This window comes from Sporisorium graminicola, chromosome SGRAM_20 (assembly GCF_005498985.1).
Source record: "Sporisorium graminicola strain CBS 10092 chromosome SGRAM_20, whole genome shotgun sequence".
NCBI classification, from domain to species: Eukaryota; Fungi; Basidiomycota; class Ustilaginomycetes; order Ustilaginales; family Ustilaginaceae; genus Sporisorium; species Sporisorium graminicola.
In genome coordinates this window covers 746,159-769,960 of record NC_043729.1, presented here as the reverse complement: position 1 = coordinate 769,960, position 23,802 = coordinate 746,159, and the positions used below count along the sequence as shown (strand labels likewise).

Here is a 23,802-nt window from a genome sequence, read left to right as displayed (position 1 = left end):
GGTGAGGCATTCGATCTTAGCTTTGGTGCAGTTGGTGCACGCGGGCAGTCGTTCGTCGCATCGCACTTTGCGAGCACGGCAAGCTCTGCAGGCGTGAGAGAGCCGTTTGCGCTTTTCATGGCCCGTCGGTTGTGCCGCCGCGTTCGTGTCCGCCATGGTGGTAGCAGAAGCGGATGGTCCGAGCTCGACTCAGCACATACTGTATCGGGCTGGGCTGCGCTGCGACCATTCAGAGAGAGCAGAGCATCCGAATGGGTTGTGATGGAAAGCAGACAAGGCCCGTTGACGGTTGACAGAACGTCACAATCTCAATCGTTCGCTAGTTCACTCTCTGCCCCGCCAGGCCATTTCCGCCCCCCACATGCATGCGTGCACATAGCAGAAGTAGCAGCAGCCACAATTCCGCGCGGGGGATAACCGGTTGATTCCATCAACATTTCATTTCAAGCGTTGCGTTGCGAATGGTGACAACAAAGAAAATACCAGCCAAAAAGCAGGCTCACAAACTGCAATCAAGACTCAACACCACCTTTTTGTTGGGTCAATTCAGCCCGCTCGCTCACTTTTCGCAGGTCGTATACAGCAAAGACAAAGGTCGGATTGATTGCAGACAGTTCGACAGACAGTTAAGACAGCAGGATATGGAGTTTCGAGACAGTGATCGCGCGACTTGGGTCGAGCGTTCATCAAGCCTTGATGTAAGGAATGCCAGTCAGCTTGAACGCCCGCTCGTCGAGCTGAGGCTCTTCAATGGGGCGGTCGCGGTTGTGAGGGTCATCTTGGCCGTCGCGCTTGGCGACATTGGATCCGGTGTGACGCGCATTGGGCCAGTGGGTGGTACCAACACGACGCTCAAAGGCATCCTTCTTTCGAATAAGATCTTCCTGCGAGGCATCCGCTACCGGCATGAAGCAGGTGTAAATGCAGAAGCGAGGTTGCTCAGTCTTGCTCGAGAGGTTGTAGTGAGCAGTGCGGCTGTCCCAGAGAAGGAGGTCGCCAGGCTCAGCGCATACTTTGACCCATTCGCAGCCGTGTTCCTTGAGCCACTGCATTCCCTTGTCGGTGAAGCCGTACCATTCCGGGGTCCAGGCGGGGATCTTCTCCTCCCACGCCATCTCCTCGTGGAACTGCGTCGAGAGCGCGTGCGAGCCCTTGCAAACGATCAGGCCGCCGTCATCGGGTCCATTGGGCAGCAAGTTGACCAGGCCCTGCATGCATCGGAAGCCCGGCTTGAGAGGATCCTGATCCTGGTGAGGCCAAGGCTTGTTAGGTGGCAGGTCCTTACGGTTGGGGAAACCAAAGTTGACTGCATCGAACGACACAATCAGGTCTTCGGTGCCCAAGAACTTGGAGAAGGCTCCCACTACTCCTGGCTCGGAGCGGATCTTCCATACAAAGTCTTCGTGCGTAACGGCGTAGTGCAGGCACATTCCCTTTTCGGTGATGAACGGAAGCTTGTCCTTGTGCACGGTGCTGAGGTCGTTGCGGTCATAGCCGAGCTGGAATCCCTCGAGCCATTCGTGCATCTTGTCGGCGTACTGCAGTGCTCTCTCTTTCGGCACCGCTCCCTTGACAATGCAGTAGCCATCGCGAAGCAAGTCACGGTGCCAAGCATCGAGTTCGACGTTGTCCTTCTGCGCAGGAGTGGAGGTGCTAGTGGCGTTGATGCTGGGTTCGACCAGGTCGTGCTTGAGCAGCGAGGAAGGTGCGACAGGGTTCTGAACGGAAAGCATCTTCAACGAAAGAGGTTAGGGTGGATGAGCGGAGGACGAAAGCCCGTCGACACCACACTGGGGGCAATTAATATACCTACGTACTTTGCAGCCAGACGTTGCGCCACACCTGCATTACACAACGAGCGAGAAAAAAAACACCGACCGTCTCTCGTACAAACCGCCGTCAGGTGAGCAAAGGAGCATCCAATTGCTTTCCGAACCGACAAGAATGCCGAGAACGGAGAGAGGGATGGAAACGTCCGCGTGACACTAGCTCGGCAAACAGTGTTGCGACCCAGCACCATGGCGGCACCGAGGGTTTACCAAAGCTGGACGATGCGCTAAGAGCTTGCCTGCCAGACGGTGGTGCGCAGTCTTTTCCGCTTCGGTAGATACTTTCAGGGCAGGGCCGCAAAGCTCCGAGTTTCAGACCTCGGCCTCGGTACAGACCCCACCTTTTGCCCACCAAGGTCCCCCATCTTGGCCGACAAGACATTGGACCCTGAAGTGAAGGGCGAGTGTTAAGTCTCAACCGTGATTGTGGGGTTCACACAGGGTCCAGAAGGAGTTAGTTGTTCACTCCCCCAACGAGGGTCAACTTGCCTTGCTCGGTCCGACCTTTGTAGAGGCGCTGTCACCGTAGTGACCGCTGTGCAAGCCAAGTAGGTACCTCAAAGTGATATAGGCGCTTGTATTCTTGCTCGGTCACGCGAAAAGTGTTTCTTCTCTTTCCTTCTGCATTACCGTAGCGAACATCAAACATGTCGAGCCCTTGCAAGCCTTTCGAAATCATCGTTGTCGGCGCTGGCATTGCCGGTCTGGCGGCGGCCGTCGCCCTCAAGGCACCAGGCAGGAAGATCACTCTGCTCGAGCAGTCAAGACTGAATCGGGAAGTGGGAGCCAACATCTCGCTTCAGCCCAATGCCGTCAAGATTGCCAAACGCTTCCTCAACCTCGATTCGTACCTCTTTGGCGTCGATTCGATTGGACGAGGTGTGCCAGACAAGGCCTTTCTCATCTATGGCACTGACAACAAGCTGCACATGCGTATTGGCCTCGAAACCGAGCAGTACGGAGAGGACAGGGTCTGCTTCCATCGAGTCGACCTGCACTCCGGTCTTCGTCAAGCAGCCTTGGACAGCGGTGCTGAGATCAAGACTGCTTCGAGAGTATCAAAGGTTGATGTCGAGGCTGCCAAGGTGATTCTCGAGACTTGCGAGGAACTCAGTGCAGACCTCGTCATTGGAGCGGATGGTATTCGCTCGGCTGTTCGAGCGGCCGTCGTCGGCGACGATCAGGGCGCTCTCCCCACTGGCCTCTCTGCCTTCCGCACGCTCATCCCTGTCGAAGACTTGCGAGACATCCAAGGCTTACCCGAGGGCCTGCACCTAGGCGACAGCCAAACGCTCATGATTGTTGGCCGAGACTGTCGCTTGGTCATGGGTCCTTCTCGATCAGGCACCGTCCTGGGTGTGGTCGGTCTCGTTCCTGATACCGACGAGATCAAGGGAGCTACGAGCTGGAACATGGCAGCGTCCACCGACGACTTCCTCAAGAGCTACGAAGGCTTTCCCGAATGGACTCGTGAGATTATTCGACGATCCGTCGAGCCAAGCATTTGGCAGATGCGCGACATCGCTCCTCTGCCAGCATGGTCCAAAGGCAAAGCGGTGCTGATTGGCGATGCCGCCCATGCTATGCTTCCTACTCAGGGTCAAGGTGCTTCCCAGTCGTTCGAAGATGCCGAAGCCCTCCAGTACTTCCTTCGCAATGTGGATGCTTCGAGCAGCGAGCAGGACGTGCAACAGGCACTGGCAGCTGTGTACTCCGCCCGTCACGAGCGTGCCTCGCTGATCCAGGCCTACAGCCGAGAGCAGGCCAAGCCAGGCACAAGTGCCAGTGGCAAAGTGACGCTCAACCCTCGCGAGTTCATGGATTACAACTGCAAGTACGAAGGAACCGCCTGGTGGCTCTCTCAGCAAGCCAAATCACGAGATTCGGTTTCAGGAACCTCCTCAGCTCCTCCTTCTTCTGTGACCACACCTCAGGCTCCTGTAACTGTTCAGAATTAGTGTAAAACAGCTCAGTGTTGTGTTGACACCTCTATTCCCGCTGTTTGAGCGAGTTGGCTGGCGTGACGAGGCCATCGCACCCTTGGACCCGGAGTAACTCCTTCTCTTGGATCAGCGTGAACTTAACAGTCAATCTTGTCATTCTCGGTTCGGTTTAGGTATGAAGTGGGGCCCCGAAAATCAACGTGGGGGCGCTTTATGCGGATACTCAATCTTGAGCCACGGGAACGAGCTGAGCATCTTGTTTGCACCCTGCACGTATCCTTTTTCGTCTTGGCAGTGTCAGCCAGATTCACAGACAGATCGGCTCGGCTGTTGCACTCAAGCGAGTTAGCACCGTCTGATTCCTAATCAACTCGTCGTCTCCGCACCTCCCCAACCTTTCAACCGGCTCGGGTGCCTGGATCTCAGCCGAGAAGCACGTGGAGTCGCCCCCCGACCCCACACACACACAGCAAGGCAGCATGCGTGGAGCCTTACTGCTGGACCACCATTCCCCCGCATTGGCTCTTCTGCTTCTCCGCATTCTCCCCTATTCCCCGCAAACGCTGTCCTGCAACGAGCAGCTATGCTCTGCTCCTGCAGGACAAGAACAAGAACGGGTGCACGGGTCTTGCTGCAACTTGATCTCGTAGTTCGGCCTCGTCGGGTGAGGACTTGCGAGGTTGCCTGACAAGCGCTTTCATGCTCACTGCATCCTTCTGGTCACTACCTTTTCTAAAGTCTCGTTGCTGTCGACACTGGCGTCTATAAGATCGACAGCAAATTTCCACGTTCTTCTCCCCGGCCAACCTACCACAGCCATGACACATTCCCTCTACATGACCCAAGGCGACACCATGACACAGACTCGGCACGAGCAGGACGAGCATAGCACTCTCGAGGAGAAAAAGTCGGACCTTGTGCATACCGACACAAGCAACTTTGATGTCGTCAAGCTTCCTTCCTCCTCCTCCGCGGAAATCGTTGCCACGGCTGTTCAGCTGGTGGACGAGCACGGCGAGACGCAACGATGGCCCATTCCAAGCTCAAGCCCGCGCGACCCGCTCAACTACAACAAATGGCGCAAGCTCGGCATCGTTATCAGCTGCTGTTGGTTTTCCATCTTTTCACTGGCACTCGTCGGTGGTCTTGGTCCCATCATGAGCACCTTCTACCAGCTCTACCATGACCAGGGCGCCGAGAAGGTCACCTGGTTGAGCACGCTGCCTTCGGTCATGGTGGGGTTGGGCAACTTGATTGTTCTGCCCATGTCGATGGTCTTTGGCCGTCGTCCTATCGCTTTGGGGGCTACGATCGTTCTCATTGCTGGGTGTACCGGTTCGGCTGTAGCACAGACGTTTGAACAGCACCTCGCTACACGTATCATCCAAGGCCTTGCGGCAGGTATCTCAGAGTCGCTTCTACCACTGATGATCACCGAGATCTCGTTCGTCCACGAACGCAGCAAGATCTTTGCCATCTACTGGGCCTCGCAAAACGTCTTCTCGTCTGCTCTGAACCTGGCCGGCTCCTACCAGGTCGCAAGCATGGGTTGGAGATGGTACTACTGGATCTACGTCATTGCCGCCGCTGTTGGCTGTGTGATCGCCTTTTTCTTCCTCACTGAAACAGCCTACGATCGCCCGCCTCAGCGAAAGGACGGTGTCTCCTACGTGGTCGACAAGTACGGAGTCAACCATGCCCTGACGGATGAGCAGCTGGACGCTGCTGTTCGCGAAGGTCGTTTCCGCCCTCCCTCTGAGTATGCCGAGGCCGAGACGGGCGAGGTGACCTTTGTCGAGACCATAAAGCCGTGGTCTGGTATTCAGCGACCGGCTCTGCGTATCGCTGGACGAACGCTAGGAGATGTGGTGCTTGCCGCCATGTGCCCATCGATCATGTACATGGCTTTACTGCTTACCGTCGTCTTGGGCTGCTCGATCGCGCTCTCGCTGACCTACTCGATGGTGCTGATCGAATTCTACCACTGGGCGCCTGCCAACGCAGGACTGATCGCGCTGGGGGGTATGCTCGGCGCCTTCTTTGGCATGTTCTACGCTGGCCCCATCGGAGATCGCATTGTCATGGCCATGGCCAAGCGCAACAACGGCGTGCTCCGACCGGGCCACTACCTCGTCGTCTCGATCGTTCCCGGTCTCTTGTCCTTCGCTTCGCTGCTGCTCTACGCTTTCACGGCTGATGGCTCGAGCACCTGGGGAGGTCCTGTATGTGCCTGGTTCCTCAACCAGTTCGCGTTCACCAGCATGCTCATCGTCGGATCAGCTTTCGCGTCCATCGCCTACCCCAAGAATCCCGGTGCAGCGCTTCTCTTCGTCGTTGGCGCCAAGAACATCATCAGCTACGGCATCACCCAGGGCACACTCCCCATGGTTACCACGCACAGTTCCAAGTGGGCCTACAGCGTGCTAGCTGGCATCACCGCTGCGGCTTACATTGTCGGCATTCCTTTCTACTTTTTCGGTGACAGAATGGACAAATGGGCTATGCGTCAACAGCAGCGCTTTGCAAGGCACTGAGCCTCTTTGTATTGTAGATACCCAAGCAATCAATGTATCGCTCCAACTAGAGTCATCAGAATTCCGCCTTAACTGGTCACGAGTCTAGCGGAGTACGTGCGCGCAATGTATCTGCAACATTGTGTGTACTCATACCCGCACAGACATCGATGTCAGCGGCAACACCTTAGGCAATCGTGCAAACTCAAAGGGTCCCTGAAGTCAATGCACGACCCTAGACCCAACGTTTGACATAACCTGTTCAATCAGGACACGGTTCACTATTGCAGGGTCGAACGACGGCGTGCAAAGCCGCTTTGCATTGCAATCCAACCAAACTCGGAGCATCAATCAGCGTGTGCTCCTGGCTGCTCGCTACGTGAAGATATCGGCCTTGAGGATGTCCCAAAAGTCGTCAAACTCCATACTGGTGAACGCTTCCAAGCCGCTCTCGGTGTTGAACGGGAATAAGCTGCTCGGGCCTGCATCGCTGACGCTGTCGATCGCGACTGACGATCCAAGAGATGAGATTGCACTAGCCTGTGCTGAGCGAGCGTGGCAGGATTCTGCGTTGTCCCCATTTGCCTGCTCCCGCGGTAGGTGGTCGTTGCTGTGGCCAGCTGGAGTGGAAAGTGAGTGCGGGAGAAAGGTGGAGCTCGTTCTTCGACGCTGCGCTTCATACTGTATCGCAGCCGGCCGCGACGGTTTTGCTAGCTGGACATGTCCTTTCGAGACCGCAGCGGTCCGCTCTCGGAGACATGACAGGATGGCCAGGTAGGTAGATGGGTAACCCCAGGTTTTGTAGCCGGCCTCGACGAAGCTCGTCGCCTCTGTGAGCAGTTCGACGTCCGAGCCGACGAGCCGGCTACGTGGACTGCGCAAGATGCTGAGTGCAAGCACGATGCTGGACAAGAACGTCTGCTGGGCCCCGATCAGACTCGAATGGATGCCTGCGTCTGCGAGTTGCAGCGTCAGCATGATCAAGCTGCGGGCTGCACTCACACACTGCGAAGCGGCACCGGACAGCTGCCGGATCTCAGCCAGCTCGAGCGAACGCAGCTGGACCTCTTTCTGGAAACTCTCTTGCGGGAACAGAATGGCGATACGGAGTACAGCCATCTTTGCGTGGTAGTACTGCTGCGCCAAAAACGCAATCGCGACCTCCATGTTACCGAACGATGCACCGTAAGAGCTGTTCTGCGGCTTCAGCGCCTCGGGCAGCGCAGCCTCCCACCTCTTGAGGCAATGCGCGAGGCGTGCCGTCTCGCCGAGCAGCTCGATCGCATGCCCAAACCGGTGGTTGTAGAACCGGTCCGAAATGTGGCCCATGATCGCGGACAGCGAGACCCAGGCTGCAAACAGCCGACCCGTGTCGTGCTGACTGCTACTCTCCTCGCTGCAATCGTCATTGGTGGGCGGCGAGCTTTCGTGACTGTCGGACCCGGAATGCGGGGGATCCGGTTGCCAAGGTCCGAACCCTGGCAAGCGGATGCTGAGGTCCTCCTCTACCGACCCGTAGTCATGCGTCGAGCCGATGCTAGAGGGTCGGCCACACTCAAGCTGTATCAGCCGTTCTAGAGAACAGCACGACCACCACAGACGACGTCGGAGGCTGCAAGAGCCCTGGAGCTGCGAATCTTGGTTTTGGGATGCTTCAACGCTCTTGTGTAGACCTAGAGACATTGCGAGTCGAAGGGCAAGCCCCAAGATGTACCACGACTGACCGTCTTTGCCACAAGCTCGAAGACTGAGGGCGAGTAGAAATAGTGCCTGTACGCTCGATTGGTACGGTATGGCAGTCAGATGGGCGTGCAGGCTGTAGCATCCTGTCAAGTAGGTCATTGCAGTGCTGTGGCCGGACGGCGAAGGTGAGCTCGAATCCCGGGGAGCCGTCTCGTTGATGCCAAGGCAAATGATGCCGTAGATGGTAGCGAGACAGGGTGCGTGGCTTGCTTGGATCCGATCTTGCAGTCCGGTTCTTCTCTGCTGCGTAGATGTAGGCAGCATGTCGCCGCCCTCTTGGAGGGAAAGGAACGAGTCGACATCGGCTTGCACTGAGTCACGGTCGATAGCAGGAAAGATGGGCCAGATGCGTTGAAAGAAGGCATCGACGCAACGCGACACGACCGATCGCGATGGAAGGTTTGGCAGCGTCGGAAACAAGGGCATGTCAAACTCATCACTCTGCGTCATACCGTGCCGAAAGAGCGGAGCAGTTGCATCGAACCCGTAGCCGGCCAGGCAGACATCGGTGAACTTGAACAGGTATTGAAGGCTGCTACCGCCCCACACCTTGAATTTGTTGGGTGAGCCATTTGTGTTGATGACCACGTCGGGGGTTGCTGCATCAGCGTCGTTGTGCTGAGATTGCATGTCATCATGGTCTGTTGTTTGAGCTTGGTCAATGTTGGGTGCTTGCTCTGCCGAAACCTCTTTGTAGGCTCGCGACACCCAAGTGGGAAGCTCGGTGTCTCGACGGTTGCTACTGCTGTTGTTTCTATTGCGGTTCCGGACCTGCGATGCGGTGCTGGATGTGCGTTTGAGATGTGTACTGGACCCAACAGAGGCTGGGCTGCTTCCGGAAGCAACATCGATGGGTAATGTCTGAAGCAATTGTGAGTGAGTCTGGGCTAGCCATTGCTGTTGCTGCGATGAGAAATCTGCTTGCTCGGGTTGACGGTGCTGCTGCGCCGAGGCCAAGGGAACAGAGATATCAGAGGCGGACTGCGAGGGCATCCGAGGACGCGCAAATGCATGATCATTGAGACTAGGATCGAGGTCTGCACTGAACGTGTGATCGCCATCTCCTCCTTGGTCTTGTGGGTCATCTTTGCTGTCGTCAGAGTCCGATTCAAGTGCGGAGTGACCGAGTAGGCTGTCACGGCGTGCTTGCGAGAGCGAGTCACGCTGACCGTGCTGTTGAGCCTCGCGGTCTAGCAGGCGGTCCCTGCTCGAGATGACTGGCGGCCCTGTGTGACGCCGAGTGGTTTTCTTTCGTGTTGTGACGGGTGCACCTGCCCGTCTTGGGTCCGAGGTTACGCAGACATCACCACGACGTACGCAGTTGGTGCACTTGGGCTGACGCGCATCGCATCGTACCTTGCGCTTCCGACAGATGTCACACGCTAGAGATAGTCGGTCCGGCTTGCTGTGTGGTGCACGAGCCGGCGGTGGCCGAGGAGAAGGCGATGTGGATGCTGCGCCTGTGCTTGCTGAGGTGGCCACGCTGCTTCCGGTTTGAGCAATGGTGCTGCTGCCGAGGGAGTTGTGAACGGCCGACATGGAAACGAGGCACTGAGCTGCCTCGTCAGCAGGCTCGGTCCAGGAGCGCTCCTTGTGACCTTTGACGAGCGACTGGGGTGCCACGGTCACGGGCAGTGCGTCCACGCCGAGCGCCATGTCGGTTTGAGCAGATTGCTTTATGTTCGTGAGGGGAGTCGGACCAGCTTCAAGGTCAATATCAAGGTCAGAGCCACCAACAACAAAGACCTTCGTGGTAGCAATGGCAACAGTTGCGAATACCACGAATCTGATTGGAAAGGATCAGCGGGACGGAGCCATACCCCACTGTGCTCGGTTTGGGAGGCAAGCTCGCGCTGGGAAAAAGCAGAGCGTTGAACCGAGGCCAAGGGTCCTCTTCGAGTCGCTTAGAGCCAAATTAGCTCTGTTCCATTGGTGGCCCCCGCGTCTATAAACCCACCTGGCGGGCTGTCAAAATGCCATGCAGGGTGCCAAGAAGAGGCGCGCCAGTGACACGGGAGAGGCCAGACGCTCACAGACGCTGGCCGCCGAGATGCGGGGCCCCAACAACATTCAGACGGGGAAGGACCCTTTCGGCCCTGAGCTCTCCTGTCTTCCCCGTACTGTACTGTGTACCTTTGCACACAAAGATGCGGGGTCGCGTGCACACAGTAACCCTTCCCTCCCACTATGGCTCCAATGCCCCCCTTCCCCACATCCCCGACATGATTCTTCGGCACGGAAAACAAGGCAGCCAGCCGTTTTCAGGTACACAGGGATTCGCTGCTCGACACGAAGCGCTAAAGCACCTGAAAACCACATGGCAGACTGAATGGATTGGAGAGACCGCATGCTGATCCAGATGCCGGTTCTCAGAGCTTCCTGTGCTCTTCCTTCCGCTTGCTTGCGCTTCGTTCGGGCTCCATGTTCACTGCATTGGTTGTGTGTATATGCTTGCCTTCGCCCTTCCATCTGTAGTCCCAGGCTGCGCTACAGCCAAACGCAGTCGCTTAGGCCGGTTCTGGCCCCACGTCAAACTGCAAACCATCCCTGTCGAGAATTAACGCTTGTCCATGCCAATCTCTTAGGCGTTCCTGTACTCCAAAGTAACGTCGGATACTCTCTAGAAACGCATGATGCAGAACCGAGATCCCTTCATGCATGGTCGCTCCAGCTACCAGCTTCTTTGATGGCAGACCCACGTCGGCCTCATCCTTGTAGCAGGTTGTTACACATATAAGCAAGCCTGATGCCAGTCGTCCAGCTGTTTCGAACCTCGTCAAGTCCTTCGTCGAGATCCACGACCGTTGACTGTTACCCGAGGTCTCTGTCATTGACAGCAGCACCCGTCCCACACTCCTTCCAACTCTCGACCACAAGACACCGCTGCAAACAACCAACACACTCAACAAGATGGCCGACGATATCAAGAAGGATTCTTCGCTCGACATAGAGACCCATACCCTCGAGAACGATGACCACCAGCTCGAGGTGGTTAAAACCAAGGTCAGCGTCAGCGGTACGGTACAGCTGACAGCGGGCAAGACGGTCTATATCCCAGCTCCCACCGCTGATCCTCGCGACCCTCTCAACCTGCCCATGTGGCAGAAGGTCGTTGTCGTGGTCATCCTGTCATTCTTCTCCGTGACTGGTCTCGGAATCGTCAGTGGTTTTGGAGGCCTGCTTGGATTTTACATCCCTGAGTACGCTTCCATCGGCAAAGGCTACAAGGAAATCAGCTACATGCTCAGTCTTCCCAACCTGACTATGGGCATCGGGAACCTGATTGGCATGCCTCTTGCTGTCGCTGTTGGTCGGCGTAGCGTGTTTTTGGGTGCTACCGCCATCATGTGTATCTCGATCGCCCTTTGCGCCAGTGCTGGAACGTCAGGCAGCCATTACAACTTGCACCTTGGCGCGCGACTGCTGCTTGGTCTCTCGGCTGGTCAGAGCGAAGCGCTGGTTCCGATGATCACCCAAGAGATCGTGTTCTTGCACGAACGAGCACGCTTCCTGATGATCCAGCAGACCATCCAGGTGATCGCTTGTGCGATCTTTATCCTCTTTGCTTCGCCCATTGCAGGCGCTATCGGAGCCCAGTGGTGGTACGGCATTGGCTGCATCATGAGTGGCGTCTGTTTCCTTGCTGCCTTCTTCCTCCTGCCCGAGACCAAGTACTACCGACCGCAGGCCGACTTCCAGGAGAGCGCAGATGGCAAGACTGACGAGACGTTCCGCATTCACACCGAACGACCTGCCTTGGACTATGACACGTACGAGGCACGAACATTCCGCTCCGACATGCGCCTGTGGGTGGGCAAACCCGAATGGGGCAAGGCTTGGACCGTCTTCAAGGACGCATGGACCATGATCCTCTTCCCCAACGTGTTCTGGGCGCTGCTCATCAACGGTGTCACTTTGGGCTGCAACATTGCCATCTCGATGACGTACGGAAAGATTGTCCAGGGAGCGCCGTACAATTGGTCCGACGATTCCGTCAGCTACTGCAACACTGGGCAGATTGTCACTTCGATCGTGGCGCTGCCCGTGTTTGGCTACGGCAGCGACTGGATCATCAAGAAGTTCGCCAACCGCCGTGGTGGCATCCATGAGCCAGAGACTCGTCTTATCCCTCTTGTGCTACCCATGATCATCGGCATCATCACCGTTATTCTCTACGGTCAAGGGGCAACTCACCCGGAGCAGTACCACTGGTTCCTCTACGTTTGGGTGATTGCCGCCTATTACTTTTGTTTTGTGGGCGCCAACATTGTGACCATCACCTACCTGCTCGACTCGTATCCTCAACGCGCAAGTTCGCTGCTCGTCATCATCTGCGCTCACCGTGGCATCATGTCGTTTGGCGTCAGCTACCGTGTTTGGGACATGATCGATGCTATGGGCTACGACGGCGCATTCAATATGTTCGGCGGTCTTACGGCGCTCGTTGGAGTCATGGCGATCGGCGTTTACATCTTTGGCAAACGCATTCGTACTTTCACTTCTCGCTGGGCTACTGTCGGCGACAAGAGCGCGTGATTAGTCCATCCCTGTATCCCACTTGTCTCCACCTCGCTTGTCACTAGCTGCATCCTTGAATTCAATGGCCCTCGAACCAAATCCTACGTCCAGCAGTCTGCAGGCTTTGCTGATCTTCCAAGAAGGACAGAGTCAACAGTCCCGTGTGCTCTGAGCAAGGTCGACAGGAGGTGTGGGGCTTTGGCGCTCTCTGACCTCGGTTCGGGGCATTTAGGTGCTCGTTTTCCCGAATCTGACAGAGCCAGATCCTCCAGGCCGAGGGGGCGCCATGCAACGCAAGAACAGCTCAACCAGCGAGCTACTCACCTTTGGCAAACAAACGGCGAATCGTAGTTGCAGTCACCGTTCGTCGGCATTCAGATAGTCTAGACCACACCACATTGGTGGACAGCTTGAAATGACATACTGTAAGCTCTGCACAAGGGAGGAGATACAGATTGAAATTGAAAGAGTAACGAAGATATGACCCCCAAAAGCAGATTATGCAGTTTCCTTCTCCTGTCCATCCTTCTCTGCGGTCGTGTCTTTGTTGTCTGACTTTGTGCTAACCATGCTTGCTTCTTCTGCGGACTTTTTGGACGGCCATTTCTGCTTGATGAAGAGGGAAGCGATGATCATGAGTCCGCAGAGGGAGGTGTAGAAGATCCACATGCTTCGCAAGCCAGTCATGTATTGTGCTTTCGAGACGCTGACTTCTCTCTGACGTCCGTCGCCCTCTGTGTGGCTCGAGTGAAGAGACGTGAGGCTGCTGCCCTTGGGTAGGGAGTGTTGGATGAGCACCGAGCCGATGACGACCGAGATCGACGTGCAAAGGTTACGCAGGAAGTTCCAGGCTGACATGGCGGCTGCGATGTCCTGCTGATGCAGGTGATTCTGCAGGGCAATCATGGGGCTCTGGAAGAGCAAGCCGGAACCCAAGCCAGTGATGACCTGATACACGATGATCTTGGCCCACTCTCGCTCGGGTTTGAAGCTGATAAACAGCCCGCTTCCTAGCGTCATAAGGACCGCCCCGACATAGCAGATATAGACGTAGTTGCCTGTCTTTCGAATCACCACGGCGCCCGCCATCGGCATGCAGGAAAGCGGGATGATGAGCGCAAACAGGGTGATACCAGAGATCAACGGAGTCAAGCCGAGAATGAGCTGCGAATATAGCGGGAGGAAGAAGTCGTACGAGATGAATACGAAGGCGTGAGTGCAAGAGAGGACGAAGGCGGCCATGTTGGTCGACTTGGAAAAGATGCGCCCGGGAATGATGGGTTTCGAGGCGAAGCGAGCTTCCCAGACCATGAAGGCGACGAGGAGGGCGAGACCGAACACCATCAAGCAGATGACCATGGGCGAGGACCACAGCTTCGCCTCTGTTGCGCCAAGCTCTAGACCGTACAGGAAGAGGATCGTTCCGCCGATGATCAAGATAAAGCCAGCCCAGTCGAGCGTGCGCAGGCCGTGCAGGATGGGTTCCCGCTCAATGTCGACCTTGAGCACGAATATGAGGACGAGGATTGCAAGTCCATCGAAGGGCAGATTGATGTAGACTGTGAGAGCAAGAAGAAAGTTTGAAGCAAAGAGTTCAGCCTGTGTCACCAGGGCGCATTTGGCGCTACGAGATATACCTACAGCACCATCTCCAGCCAATAGTCTGGACAAACACACCACCAAGAACCGGGCCTATTGCACTCGCCAGACCCCAGACGATACCCGTAAAGCCGTAGTACTTTGCGCGATCCTTCAAGGCGAACAAATCGCCAATGATGATGGTTACCATGACCAACGAGCATCCTGCACCCAACCCTTGCACCACTCGTCCACCGATGAGCATTGTGCCATCTCTGGCCAGAGCGCAAACCAAGCTTCCTGACATGAAAAACACTGCGCCTGTAATTACGATGCACCGTCGACCAAAGATGTCTGATGCTTTGGCCCAGACGGGGGTGGAAGCAGTGTTTGCCAAGGTGAAGGCACTGCTGATCCAGGCGTACTGTTGAGCAGTTGCGCCGATTTCTCGTGCAATAGTAGGAAGCGCGGTAGAGATGATCGTGATGTCGAGTGCGCCTAGAAACATGGTCAAGCAGAGCGAGAACATGATCAGACGCCGCTGCCATTTGGATAGTACGGGCGGGACGTACTCTGTGGCATTGGTCTCGACTGGTGCCAGCGCAAGCTCTTGCTCGTGATTAACCGTTGCCGTCACCATTGTGTGTGAGCACAATGAGTCACTGCTACTTCACTGTTGCGTAGGACAAGGTGATGGTGGACAAGTTGGGCATTGGAGACCAAGACAGTATATACATCATCCGCGATGGGCTCGACTCGTTCAACTGAAACGCGATTCAAACATAAAGGGTAGCAGCTCCACGGACGACTTGCCAAAGCAAAGAGCACGCAAGGACAAGCTGGTTCTTCATGACCGCGGACTTTCTTCCGCTCAAGAACAAGAACGAGCCTCCTTCGAGCACTCGGCAAAGTTTCTCGACGGGGAGCTCTGATACACGTTCGCGCGGTTCGAGCGGTGCATGCCAAGCCACGGTTCGAACCACAGCTGAGTCTGTGTAGCTCCACTGAAAGCACTGTGGTAATCTTGACAGAGCGACATTGGTTCTCAAATGCGATGACAGTCATGTGCGAGAGCTGCGAGAGCTGCGAGATGGAGAGAAAATTTTGCAGCAGCAATCGTAGAGCTCGGTCAATCCAGAGCTTTTCTCGGTTCAGTCGGTTCAAAATTGTTGGTGGAGCCGAGGTGGGGGGAGGAAGATGCCACGCCAAGTAACGCAGGGTTCAAGTCAAGCGAGTGTTGGGCCCCAGCCAGCCAGAAAGGCTTAAGGGTCCTGCGCGGCAACCTGAGCTCAGACGCATGGCAAGCATGATTGGGCATGGTCCCGCTCTGCAAGGGGACAATGCAATGCGCAGGCCACAGTCTTATGAGCAATTGTCCACCCAATCATGGTCGTCAGCTTTTTACGCCGCTGAAGCACCAGCCGGGCTTGTTGTTCGAAGGAGCAGTCCTCACCACAGCACACGCCTCGACACACACCACAGCGTCTTTGGGTCTGATCCACCAGTACTCGTCGCCGTCTGCATTTCGTGCGAGAGGGCATGATCGTCTGAGAAAGCGGAGTTCGACTCCCTCACTTGATGATTATATGCCTCAATTATGTATGCCTTTATGTCCGTTTCTTGGTTCGTTTCACCATCATATTTGTAGTTGTTAGGGGGGGGGGGGGGGGGGGTTTACCGCCTTACAGGAAGGGGGAGGCTCTCCAGGCTCGCAGGCCACACAGGCCTTGCCGCAATCTTGGTGCTTCACTCCAACATCACCACTCGTGCGACGCTGAGCTGAGATCGGACGTTTCTAGTTTTGCGGGATACTAGTGCTCTGAGGGGTTCATACGATTCGGCACGCTCACTGTATCACAAACGCGCTTCTCGGGTCATGACCAGAACAAAATGTCATCGAGTTTCGCTATGATCTGCATTCTACTAGCTTTCGAGCGCACCAGTTCAACGCTCAAAAATTGGGACCGCGGTTTGCCTGTACTCGTATACTGTCTCAAGATGGTTTCGGTCTTCGAGGTTCTATCACGATCATTGATATCAAAATTTGCAGGATACTATTGAGAATCAACGAACGGGCATGATGGGTAACGAACAGAACAAAAGCAGCTTCACGGTCTCTAGTAGTCCTTGACACCAGCCAGACGGAGCACCTGGTCAGTCAGTTCGGGCTTCTCGAACGGCTCGCTGCGGTACTTGGGGCAGAGCTTGCCGTTGCGCAAGGGTTTATCTTCTGCGGGACGAATGTTGCAGTGAGGCCAGTGAGTGGTGCCGATCCAGTTGTTGAAGCACTCCTTCTTGGCATCGAGCGCTTCCTGGTTGGCGTACGCTTTGGGCGTCATACAGATGTATTGCACGTGGCGAATCTGGTTGCCCTCAGGCAAGCGTGCATAGTGCATGGTGCGCGAGTCCCAAAGAACAAAGTCACCAGGCTCCATGTCAACCTTGAACATTTCGCAACCTCGCTCCTCGAACCACTTGATGTCCTTTTCACTGAACAGGAACAAGTCCATGTACTTGAGCTCGGGAGGAGGGGCATCTTCGTGGTCGGCCGATTCGCGCTTGTGGGCGAAGAACTCGTTGAACAGCTTGGCCGAGCCACGCATGAGCATCAGACCACCATCCTTGGGACCGTTAGGAGCATAGTTGAGCAGACCTTGGACGGCTTGCATTCCCTTGCGCTCTGGGTTCTGATCGCAGTGAGGCCAGGGACTCCAGTTGAGGTCCTTGCGGTTGGGAAGCGAGATGTTCATGCCATCAAACGAGCAGAGGAGCTCCTTGGTGCCCCACAACTTTTCGAACACCTCGATAATCTTAGGCTCGGTGCGGGCTTCCCAGGCCATCTTTTCGTGTGTAGAGGCGTACGCAAAATACATTCCTCCTTTGAAGCTGACCGGCAGGTGGTCGGCAGTCCATGTCTCGGGATCGTTCTCGTCGAAGCCCAGCTCAAAGTTCTTAAGCCATTGGATCTGCTTGTCGGCGTAGTACTTGGCGCGCTCCTTGGAGATAGCGTTCTTGATGACGACGCAGCCGTTCTTGTGGAACTCATCGCGCCAGTCACCGTAGACCGCGTTCTCATCAAATTGGATGAGATCCTTGGTCTCGAAACGAGCACCGAACGTGCGATCCTTGTTCTGAGGAGGCTCGAACGAGGAGGGAGCGGGGGTGACGGTGGCAGTGGCGAGCATGTTTGCGCTTTGCGTTCTGAGTCAGGTCCTGAAGAGTGTTGGATGGTGTGGATTGAGAAACGAACTATGTCGTCTGACTCTGGCCACCTATATACCTTGTTCCATCGCGTCTTGACCAACTTGGAAGCTCCAATGCCTTGTTTGGCTACGCCAGCAATATGTGCCCGGTGCCAACCAAGGGTCTCGCTCTCCGTCTCCGTCAACAGTCGAATTGGTATGTATCCCTCGCGAAATAAAAATATCCTACGGAACTCACTATCCTGACGTTTCCATGCCAACAACGACAGCCTCGGTTCGGATTCTAATTCACCATACAGCCCGGAATCTGCTCGGAAACACTCTTTGCTCGCTTTCCTGGTCTCGGTCTCGGCAATCCTCACTGGCTCTAGCGTGACCTGGCATTCGACGTGCTATTGGTTAGCTGTAGAAGAAACCTTGTGGCTTGTGCATTCTCTGCGGAACGGTCAAAGTGGGGGCGCCTTGGGCAGCCGAGAAAAGAGCTCGGTGCTCGTAGCATTCACCTTCAAAGAAACCGAGATTGGGAAGCTGAGATGCACAGTAGCGCCGCACAAAGTCGTGTTGTGTGTTGTTCTCCACCGATACGGTCTTCACCCCTTCGGCTCTTATTTTGCATTTAATGGTACTGGCAACGCTGCTCTTGATCGCCTCCAATACGCCATCCTCAAAGCTGGCTTCAAGACCATCAGTCCAAGACACAACAGCCTCTTCCACCGACGATTAGTCTAAGAAACAAGGCCGAAACAACCACCTGCTACGCGAGTCAAGCAGCACACTTTGACCATGCCGATCCCCATCCAGGTAGCCTTCAAGCCTCTCAACCCGCCCAAGGTCGGCGATAACGGCTACGTCGAGCCCACACCAGGCAAGTCCGAAGTGCTCAAGAAAGGCTCTGCACCCTTTGGCTGCCGCACGCTCGACTCTGACGTACGCATTGATCACGATGTTGAGATCGTAGTTCGCGACGGTTGCCGGCTGTATGCAGACATCTACCGTCCAGCTAAAGATGACGAGACGGTTCCTGTCATCATCTCCTGGTCTCCGTACGGCAAAAAGTATTCGGCGATCGATATGATCTTCAACGTATGCTTGTGGCAATGCTGCATCAGGGACGAAGATGTCAGCGGACTTGAAAAGTTCGAAGGCTTGGATCCGGCTTACTGGGTAGCACGCGGGTATGCGATTGCCAGTGTCGATGCTCGTGGAGCGGGGGACAGCGACGGTGATACGCTTGTTCTGGGAACGCAAGAAGCCGAAGACATTCACGACGTCATCGAGTCGCTTGCCAAGCTTCCTTGGTGCAACGGCAACGTGGGTATGGCAGGCAACTCGTACCTCGCTATCTCCCAGTGGCACGCAGCAGCGCAAAACCCGCCCTCGCTTAAAGCCATTGCTCCTTGGGAAGGCTCCGGTGACATCTTCCGCGAACAGTTCTGCCGCGGTGGTTGGTTCAACATGAGCAACTTTGACCTGATCACCACTCTGGTCATCAAGGGACGTCACGGAGTTGAAGACTTTGACGAGATGCACCGTCGATCCCACCTTGCCAATAAGTTCTGGAGCGACAAGCGGGTGGACATGTCCAAGATCAACATCCCTTGCTTCATCACCGGCTCGGATTTCAGCCAGATCCACACGATGGGTGCCATCCGTGGCTGGATGCAGGTCAACACGGACAAGAAGTGGATCAAGTGGAGCGGGTACCAAGAGTGGTATGAGCTTTACTCGGTGCCTGAGAGCAACGTGGAGTTAAAAGTAAGACGCAGCTCGACCTTGATTCGGATGCAGACCGGGATGCTAACATCGACTTTTACCTTGACTTGGCCGTACAGCTCTTCTTCGACAAGTATCTCAAGAACATCGACAATGATTGGGAAAAGACACCCAAGGTCCGTTGGGCCACGCTGCCGTTCGGAGACCGCGATGTCAAGCACGACATCGTCCTGCCCGACTTCCCGCATCCTAACACCGACTACCGCAGCTTCTACCTTGCCCCGAACGGCCAGCTTTCCGAGAGCCTGCCGAACTCAACAGGCACGTCGAGCCACAACTCTGAAGAGCGCTTTTCGATCTCCAAGTTCAAGCACACCTTCACTCAAGCCACACGTCTTCTTGGGCTTCCTAAAGCGGAGCTCTACATGTCTTGCGACAGCCTCGATGACCTTGTTGTGTTTGTGCAGCTTCGAAAGCTCGACAGGAACGGCAAAGAGCTCAGCCAATTGCAGTTCCCTCTGGAGCGAGCGCCAGTTAAATCGATCGACGACATGAAGGATTCAGAGCGACAGAGCCTTTCGCTGCACAATGGGTCTATCGGCGTTTTGCGAGCCTCTCAACGCAAGATCGACCACTCCAAGTCTTTGCACGAGCAATTCCCATTCCACCCCCACGACGAGATCTGGAAAGTACCCCGTGGAGAGATAGTGAAGTTGGAGATTGGCATTTGGGCGATGGGTGTAGACTACGACGCAGGCGAGTCGATTCAGGTCGACATCCTAGGTCAGTGGCCAGGCTTCACAGAGGTCGCCGCTTTCCACAAACCAAGACCAGAGTCGGAGAAGAACAAGGGCATCCACACGGTGCACTTTGGCGGAGAGTATCCCAGCCGGGTGATCCTGCCTTTCGTTCCACTTTAGATGATTGTCTCCTCGATCCAACTGCTGTCACCTAACATGAATGCAGTAACAAGCACGATCAAGTCCCATTCAATATCGTGTGGTGCGTGCTCAACATGCCCTGCTCGTCTCTGAATGCCTGCTGTCCTTCAGCAAACAACCTCTGCGCAATCGCGGGCCCGAACCTTGCTTTCTCGCTGGATACTTGACAAGAAGAATAGAATGTTGACGCCCGGCTATTTGGAAGTGGTCTGCCACATTGCTGGCAGAGAGTGTGTCGAGCAAGCAAGTTGTGATTTCCTGTATGAAACTTTGAGCTTTTGGCTGTAGTTCTGACATACTTCCATCATTTCCCACGCTCAGAAAATCACATTGCGCCTACTTTTCCACCAGAGCATGAGAATGAGCATGAGCATGAGCATCCCTTCGAGCTTGCCACGTCGGATGCTCCGTCAGCGAACGCCCTTACTTGGATGTGACTTTGTGGCATATGCTCTCTGAATCTGAGCTGTTCGGATGTGGTTCCTGTTCCAAGCAGAGTTTGACTCAGCATCAGGCAGCTACTCAGTCGAAGGAGGAGCGAGGGGAAAGGAGAGCAGAGGCACACTGTTAACAGGCTCGACTCCTGTCAGACTGCTCTTCGACGACTGACCAATATATAGCTGGCTGTCGTTGACCCTGGCGCTCCACACATACTCCCAACCAAGCTCCTTCGCTGTCGTCGTGCAGACTGCTGAGCCACTTCTGATTCGATGAACGGCCTTGCTGTTGCTCTCCACCCTGGCTGCCTCCTACTTCTTTTGCTCTGGGTAGCAGCAGCCAATGCCGATGCCGATGTGGATGACTCGACTGATATTCTGGTAATCTTCGGCCAGTCGACCATGAACGACACTTCGCCTTATCCTTACCACGAATCCATCTCTGCCTGGTACGAGACCCTTCTGAAAGTTGCTGTAGGTCAACCGCTATCTCCACTGCCGATTCCAATAAATAGAAACCAGTACTAACATTCACTCCTGCGACTCGAACTCGATCTGTCACCCGGGAACAGCTGCAGCGAAAAGCATGGCCAGTGGACAGCTACGCGGACGAAACCGACTTTGCTCCTATCTTCGAGCTGCTCGAGGACACCTATCCGAACCAGACAGTCAACGATCTCGGAGATGACGAGTGGGCTGAGCCTTTCATCTTCAAGGGCCAGGAGCTGAGCCACACCGCCGATGAGCTGTCGTCTAACTCCTCGACCGAGGATGCCATCAACTATTACATGTAAGCACGCAGCGCGGTGAAGCTTCCTCTTGCACCGCTCAGCTGACCCTTTCATGTTCGCATGGCAGGAGAGCCGCCAACGTCTTCCGGCTCGCTTACTTCCCTTGGGTGCACGAGAGCACTAGTCAATCGAAGGCCAAGCTGCATGCCTGGAAGCTGGACAAACGAGCCTTCAAGAACGCCACGAAGTAAGTGATGCATGTCTTTTCGTGACGGAATCCAGTCGGTGATGATGATTCTGATTTATGATAGAGGCTCTACGATAGTCTGATGGACAAGTTCGATCATTCAAAGGCGACGGCATCTCTTGCAGGTGATGAGACGTTGGGTAAGTGTAGGAGAGTCTCCCGTCAGCAAGCGTCAATTCGCACTGAAGACTAAACCGTTCTGTCGCGGGTTTCGTATCCTGGCAGAGATCCCGTTGCGTGTATTCAGGACAGAGGGCTCCGAGGGTGCCCAGTCCGTTGTGGTCATCATCACTGGTCTCGACCACTACCACACCTACATGCTCGATCAGATCTCTGCTCTGACCTCATACGGCTACGCTGTGGTGACGGTAGCCATGCCAGGCACCGCTGACTCGCCCATCACCGGCAACCATACGTTGGCTGAGCAAGACTATTGGACCAGCATCGTCGATTGGCTCTCATACAACCCGGAACTCTTCGACATGGGCTGCATCAGCTTCTGGGGCATCTCTACGGGCTCCTACTGGGCGGTGCGGGTCTCGCGGGTCGAAAAGGACCGCGTAAAAACGGTGGTGAGTCAGGGCACAGCGAGCCACTATGCTTTCACGAGAGCGTAAGTTGATCGACGTTGGTAGGAGATGATCGTATACGACGTGGACGGCCGCTCAACAGACGGCTCTCTGCTTTTGTTCCGACCTGACCGACAATGCAGCTGGCTCGAAGCAGCGGAGAACCTCGCCTACCCTGTCAGTCTGCAGCGGGCCTTGGGACAAGCCTTTGGCTACGCCGACCCAGAGTCGTTCAAAGAAGATGTGGAGAAGTTCTCGCTCCTCCGTCAAGGTGCGTTTTCAAGGCAGAAGAGCCCGTTGATCTTCAATATGCTCAGCGCAAACAGACAAACATCGTCGTTCTCCTTCTTCAATGCTACAGGCATCCTCGATCAGAATGCAACGCGCTTGATCGGAGTCAACGGCGAGAAGGACACCATCTTCCCCATCGGTAAGAGAGGGTGACGTTTGTGCGATCCAGCTCTCAAGCAAAGGCGATCCAAGTCTGCTGACCGATTCTTGCTCTCCTGAAACCGGTGCTGATTTCGTCAGACGACCAGCGCATCCTGGCAGAGCATGGACCGGGAGCCTTGCTGCGTTGGTTCCCAGGCATGGGCCACAACGGCGAACCGCTCAGCAGCGCCTGGCTGTTCGACTTCTGGCGACAGATAAGCGCCTGTAACTCTTGAATGTGATCCCGCGCTGCTTCCGTCGTTTCATTCCACTCTAAGGAGGCACCACGTCTCTCGCACCACAGCCTACCATGTCGTCGCAGCCGTGCAACCACAGCAATCGAATCGATTTCGTAACGCTCTACTGATCGCTGACCGCACCCCATGCTTATCCAAAGAAAGAACCGGAGCCACCAGGCGCACCGCCCTGCGCCGCCTGGCCCATTGACTGCATGAGCTCGTTGACCTTGCCATTGACTGCAAAGAACTTGCTGACACACCTGTTCCACACACGAAAAAGCAAACACAAACAAACGTCAGCTTCTCCTCGCACAAAAAGGCCAGTTCGCAGTTCCTCTGCGTGCAAGGGGTGTGGGCGTACCTGTCGATGCAGATGCTCTCGCCCTTGTTGAGATCAGGCTCGGCGTATCGTGTCGAGATGCACTTGGCGTGGCACGACGAGACGAGCCGGTTGAAGACATCGGTGACCATTTCGAGTTCGGCGGTGGCGGCTTCGATTTGGGCCGAGCTCACCGCGGCGTTGCTGGGCGCGCCTGAAGAGGATCCACCGAGACCGAAGAGAGACATATTGGGAGAGTGTGGGGTTATGATAGACGGATGGTCGGGTGGAAGATGGAAGGCGAACAAGTGAAATGAATTGCAAAGCGCGCGGTCAAAGGCAAAGCGGACAAAACCCCGATTTCCGAACTTTTCGCACGCTCCGAAGCAAAATCGCGTCGAGAAATCGGGAAGCGACGATACAGGAAGAGTCGCCAATTTTGGAATTCCTCTCTTCGTCCTCAGCCCAGCACGACACCCAAGACGCAACCGTGCATCCTTTCCTTCTTACTCCTTCCACCTCGGTTACTCCCTTCTCTCTTCAGTCGACAAGCTTGGCTCGACACTTTCTCCCCACCACTCAGCCCTGTTGCGCATAGGGGTGCGACTCTTCGTTCTTTCTGAACTGACCACCTCAAGTTCAACTCGGTCAGTTCTATTTGCATTTCGCTCATCTCGTAGCCAATCGACAACCTCCCACGGATCAGCAGCACACTCGCAGAGACAAGATCAAGCACAACTTCGCCTCCAGGCGTGAACCTTCTTGAACATGCCAGCACGTCGCTCGATAGGCGCCGTTGCCGGTCCATCCGTGCCAGCAGCTCCGCCTGTGATCGAGCTCCATCCTA

General features: G+C 55.5%; 10 protein-coding genes across 10 annotated transcripts; 5 read left to right on the top strand and 5 right to left on the bottom strand.

Annotated features, from left to right (window-relative positions):
- Positions 1-686: 686 nt before the first annotated feature.
- Positions 687-1,733, bottom strand: EX895_003442 (uncharacterized protein; the record flags this gene model as incomplete). Its single annotated transcript, XM_029884040.1, has 1 exon — positions 687-1,733. One exon carries the CDS (start codon positions 1,731-1,733, stop codon positions 687-689), a length of 1,047 nt encoding a protein of 348 aa, XP_029739846.1.
- Positions 1,734-2,476: 743 nt separating this feature from the next.
- On the top strand, positions 2,477-3,787 carry EX895_003441 (uncharacterized protein; the record flags this gene model as incomplete). Its single annotated transcript, XM_029884039.1, has 1 exon — positions 2,477-3,787. The coding sequence occupies one exon, from the start codon at positions 2,477-2,479 to the stop codon at positions 3,785-3,787; it is 1,311 nt and encodes a 436-aa protein (XP_029739845.1).
- Positions 3,788-4,590: 803 nt separating this feature from the next.
- EX895_003440 (uncharacterized protein) lies at positions 4,591-6,306 on the top strand (the record flags this gene model as incomplete). Its single annotated transcript, XM_029884038.1, has 1 exon — positions 4,591-6,306. One exon carries the CDS (start codon positions 4,591-4,593, stop codon positions 6,304-6,306), a length of 1,716 nt encoding a protein of 571 aa, XP_029739844.1.
- Positions 6,307-6,660: 354 nt separating this feature from the next.
- EX895_003439 (uncharacterized protein) lies at positions 6,661-9,684 on the bottom strand (the record flags this gene model as incomplete). The annotated part of the gene is made up of 1 exon (XM_029884037.1): positions 6,661-9,684. One exon carries the CDS (start codon positions 9,682-9,684, stop codon positions 6,661-6,663), a length of 3,024 nt encoding a protein of 1,007 aa, XP_029739843.1.
- Positions 9,685-10,938: 1,254 nt separating this feature from the next.
- On the top strand, positions 10,939-12,564 carry EX895_003438 (uncharacterized protein; the record flags this gene model as incomplete). Its single annotated transcript, XM_029884036.1, has 1 exon — positions 10,939-12,564. The coding sequence occupies one exon, from the start codon at positions 10,939-10,941 to the stop codon at positions 12,562-12,564; it is 1,626 nt and encodes a 541-aa protein (XP_029739842.1).
- A 480-nt stretch (positions 12,565-13,044) lies between these two features.
- On the bottom strand, positions 13,045-14,764 carry EX895_003437 (uncharacterized protein; the record flags this gene model as incomplete). The annotated part of the gene is made up of 2 exons (XM_029884035.1): positions 13,045-14,105; positions 14,188-14,764. 2 exons carry the CDS (start codon positions 14,762-14,764, stop codon positions 13,045-13,047), a joined length of 1,638 nt encoding a protein of 545 aa, XP_029739841.1.
- A 1,477-nt stretch (positions 14,765-16,241) lies between these two features.
- Positions 16,242-17,309, bottom strand: EX895_003436 (uncharacterized protein; the record flags this gene model as incomplete). The annotated part of the gene is made up of 1 exon (XM_029884034.1): positions 16,242-17,309. The coding sequence occupies one exon, from the start codon at positions 17,307-17,309 to the stop codon at positions 16,242-16,244; it is 1,068 nt and encodes a 355-aa protein (XP_029739840.1).
- An 801-nt stretch (positions 17,310-18,110) lies between these two features.
- Positions 18,111-19,960, top strand: EX895_003435 (uncharacterized protein; the record flags this gene model as incomplete). The annotated part of the gene is made up of 2 exons (XM_029884033.1): positions 18,111-19,082; positions 19,160-19,960. The coding sequence occupies 2 exons, from the start codon at positions 18,111-18,113 to the stop codon at positions 19,958-19,960; spliced, it is 1,773 nt and encodes a 590-aa protein (XP_029739839.1).
- Positions 19,961-20,691: 731 nt separating this feature from the next.
- On the top strand, positions 20,692-22,633 carry EX895_003434 (uncharacterized protein; the record flags this gene model as incomplete). The annotated part of the gene is made up of 8 exons (XM_029884032.1): positions 20,692-20,892; positions 20,991-21,208; positions 21,277-21,396; positions 21,475-21,536; positions 21,622-22,009; positions 22,109-22,236; positions 22,327-22,395; positions 22,497-22,633. The coding sequence occupies 8 exons, from the start codon at positions 20,692-20,694 to the stop codon at positions 22,631-22,633; spliced, it is 1,323 nt and encodes a 440-aa protein (XP_029739838.1).
- A 151-nt stretch (positions 22,634-22,784) lies between these two features.
- EX895_003433 (uncharacterized protein) lies at positions 22,785-23,203 on the bottom strand (the record flags this gene model as incomplete). Its single annotated transcript, XM_029884031.1, has 2 exons — positions 22,785-22,896; positions 22,998-23,203. The coding sequence occupies 2 exons, from the start codon at positions 23,201-23,203 to the stop codon at positions 22,785-22,787; spliced, it is 318 nt and encodes a 105-aa protein (XP_029739837.1).
- Between the last annotated feature and the right edge of the window lie 599 nt (positions 23,204-23,802).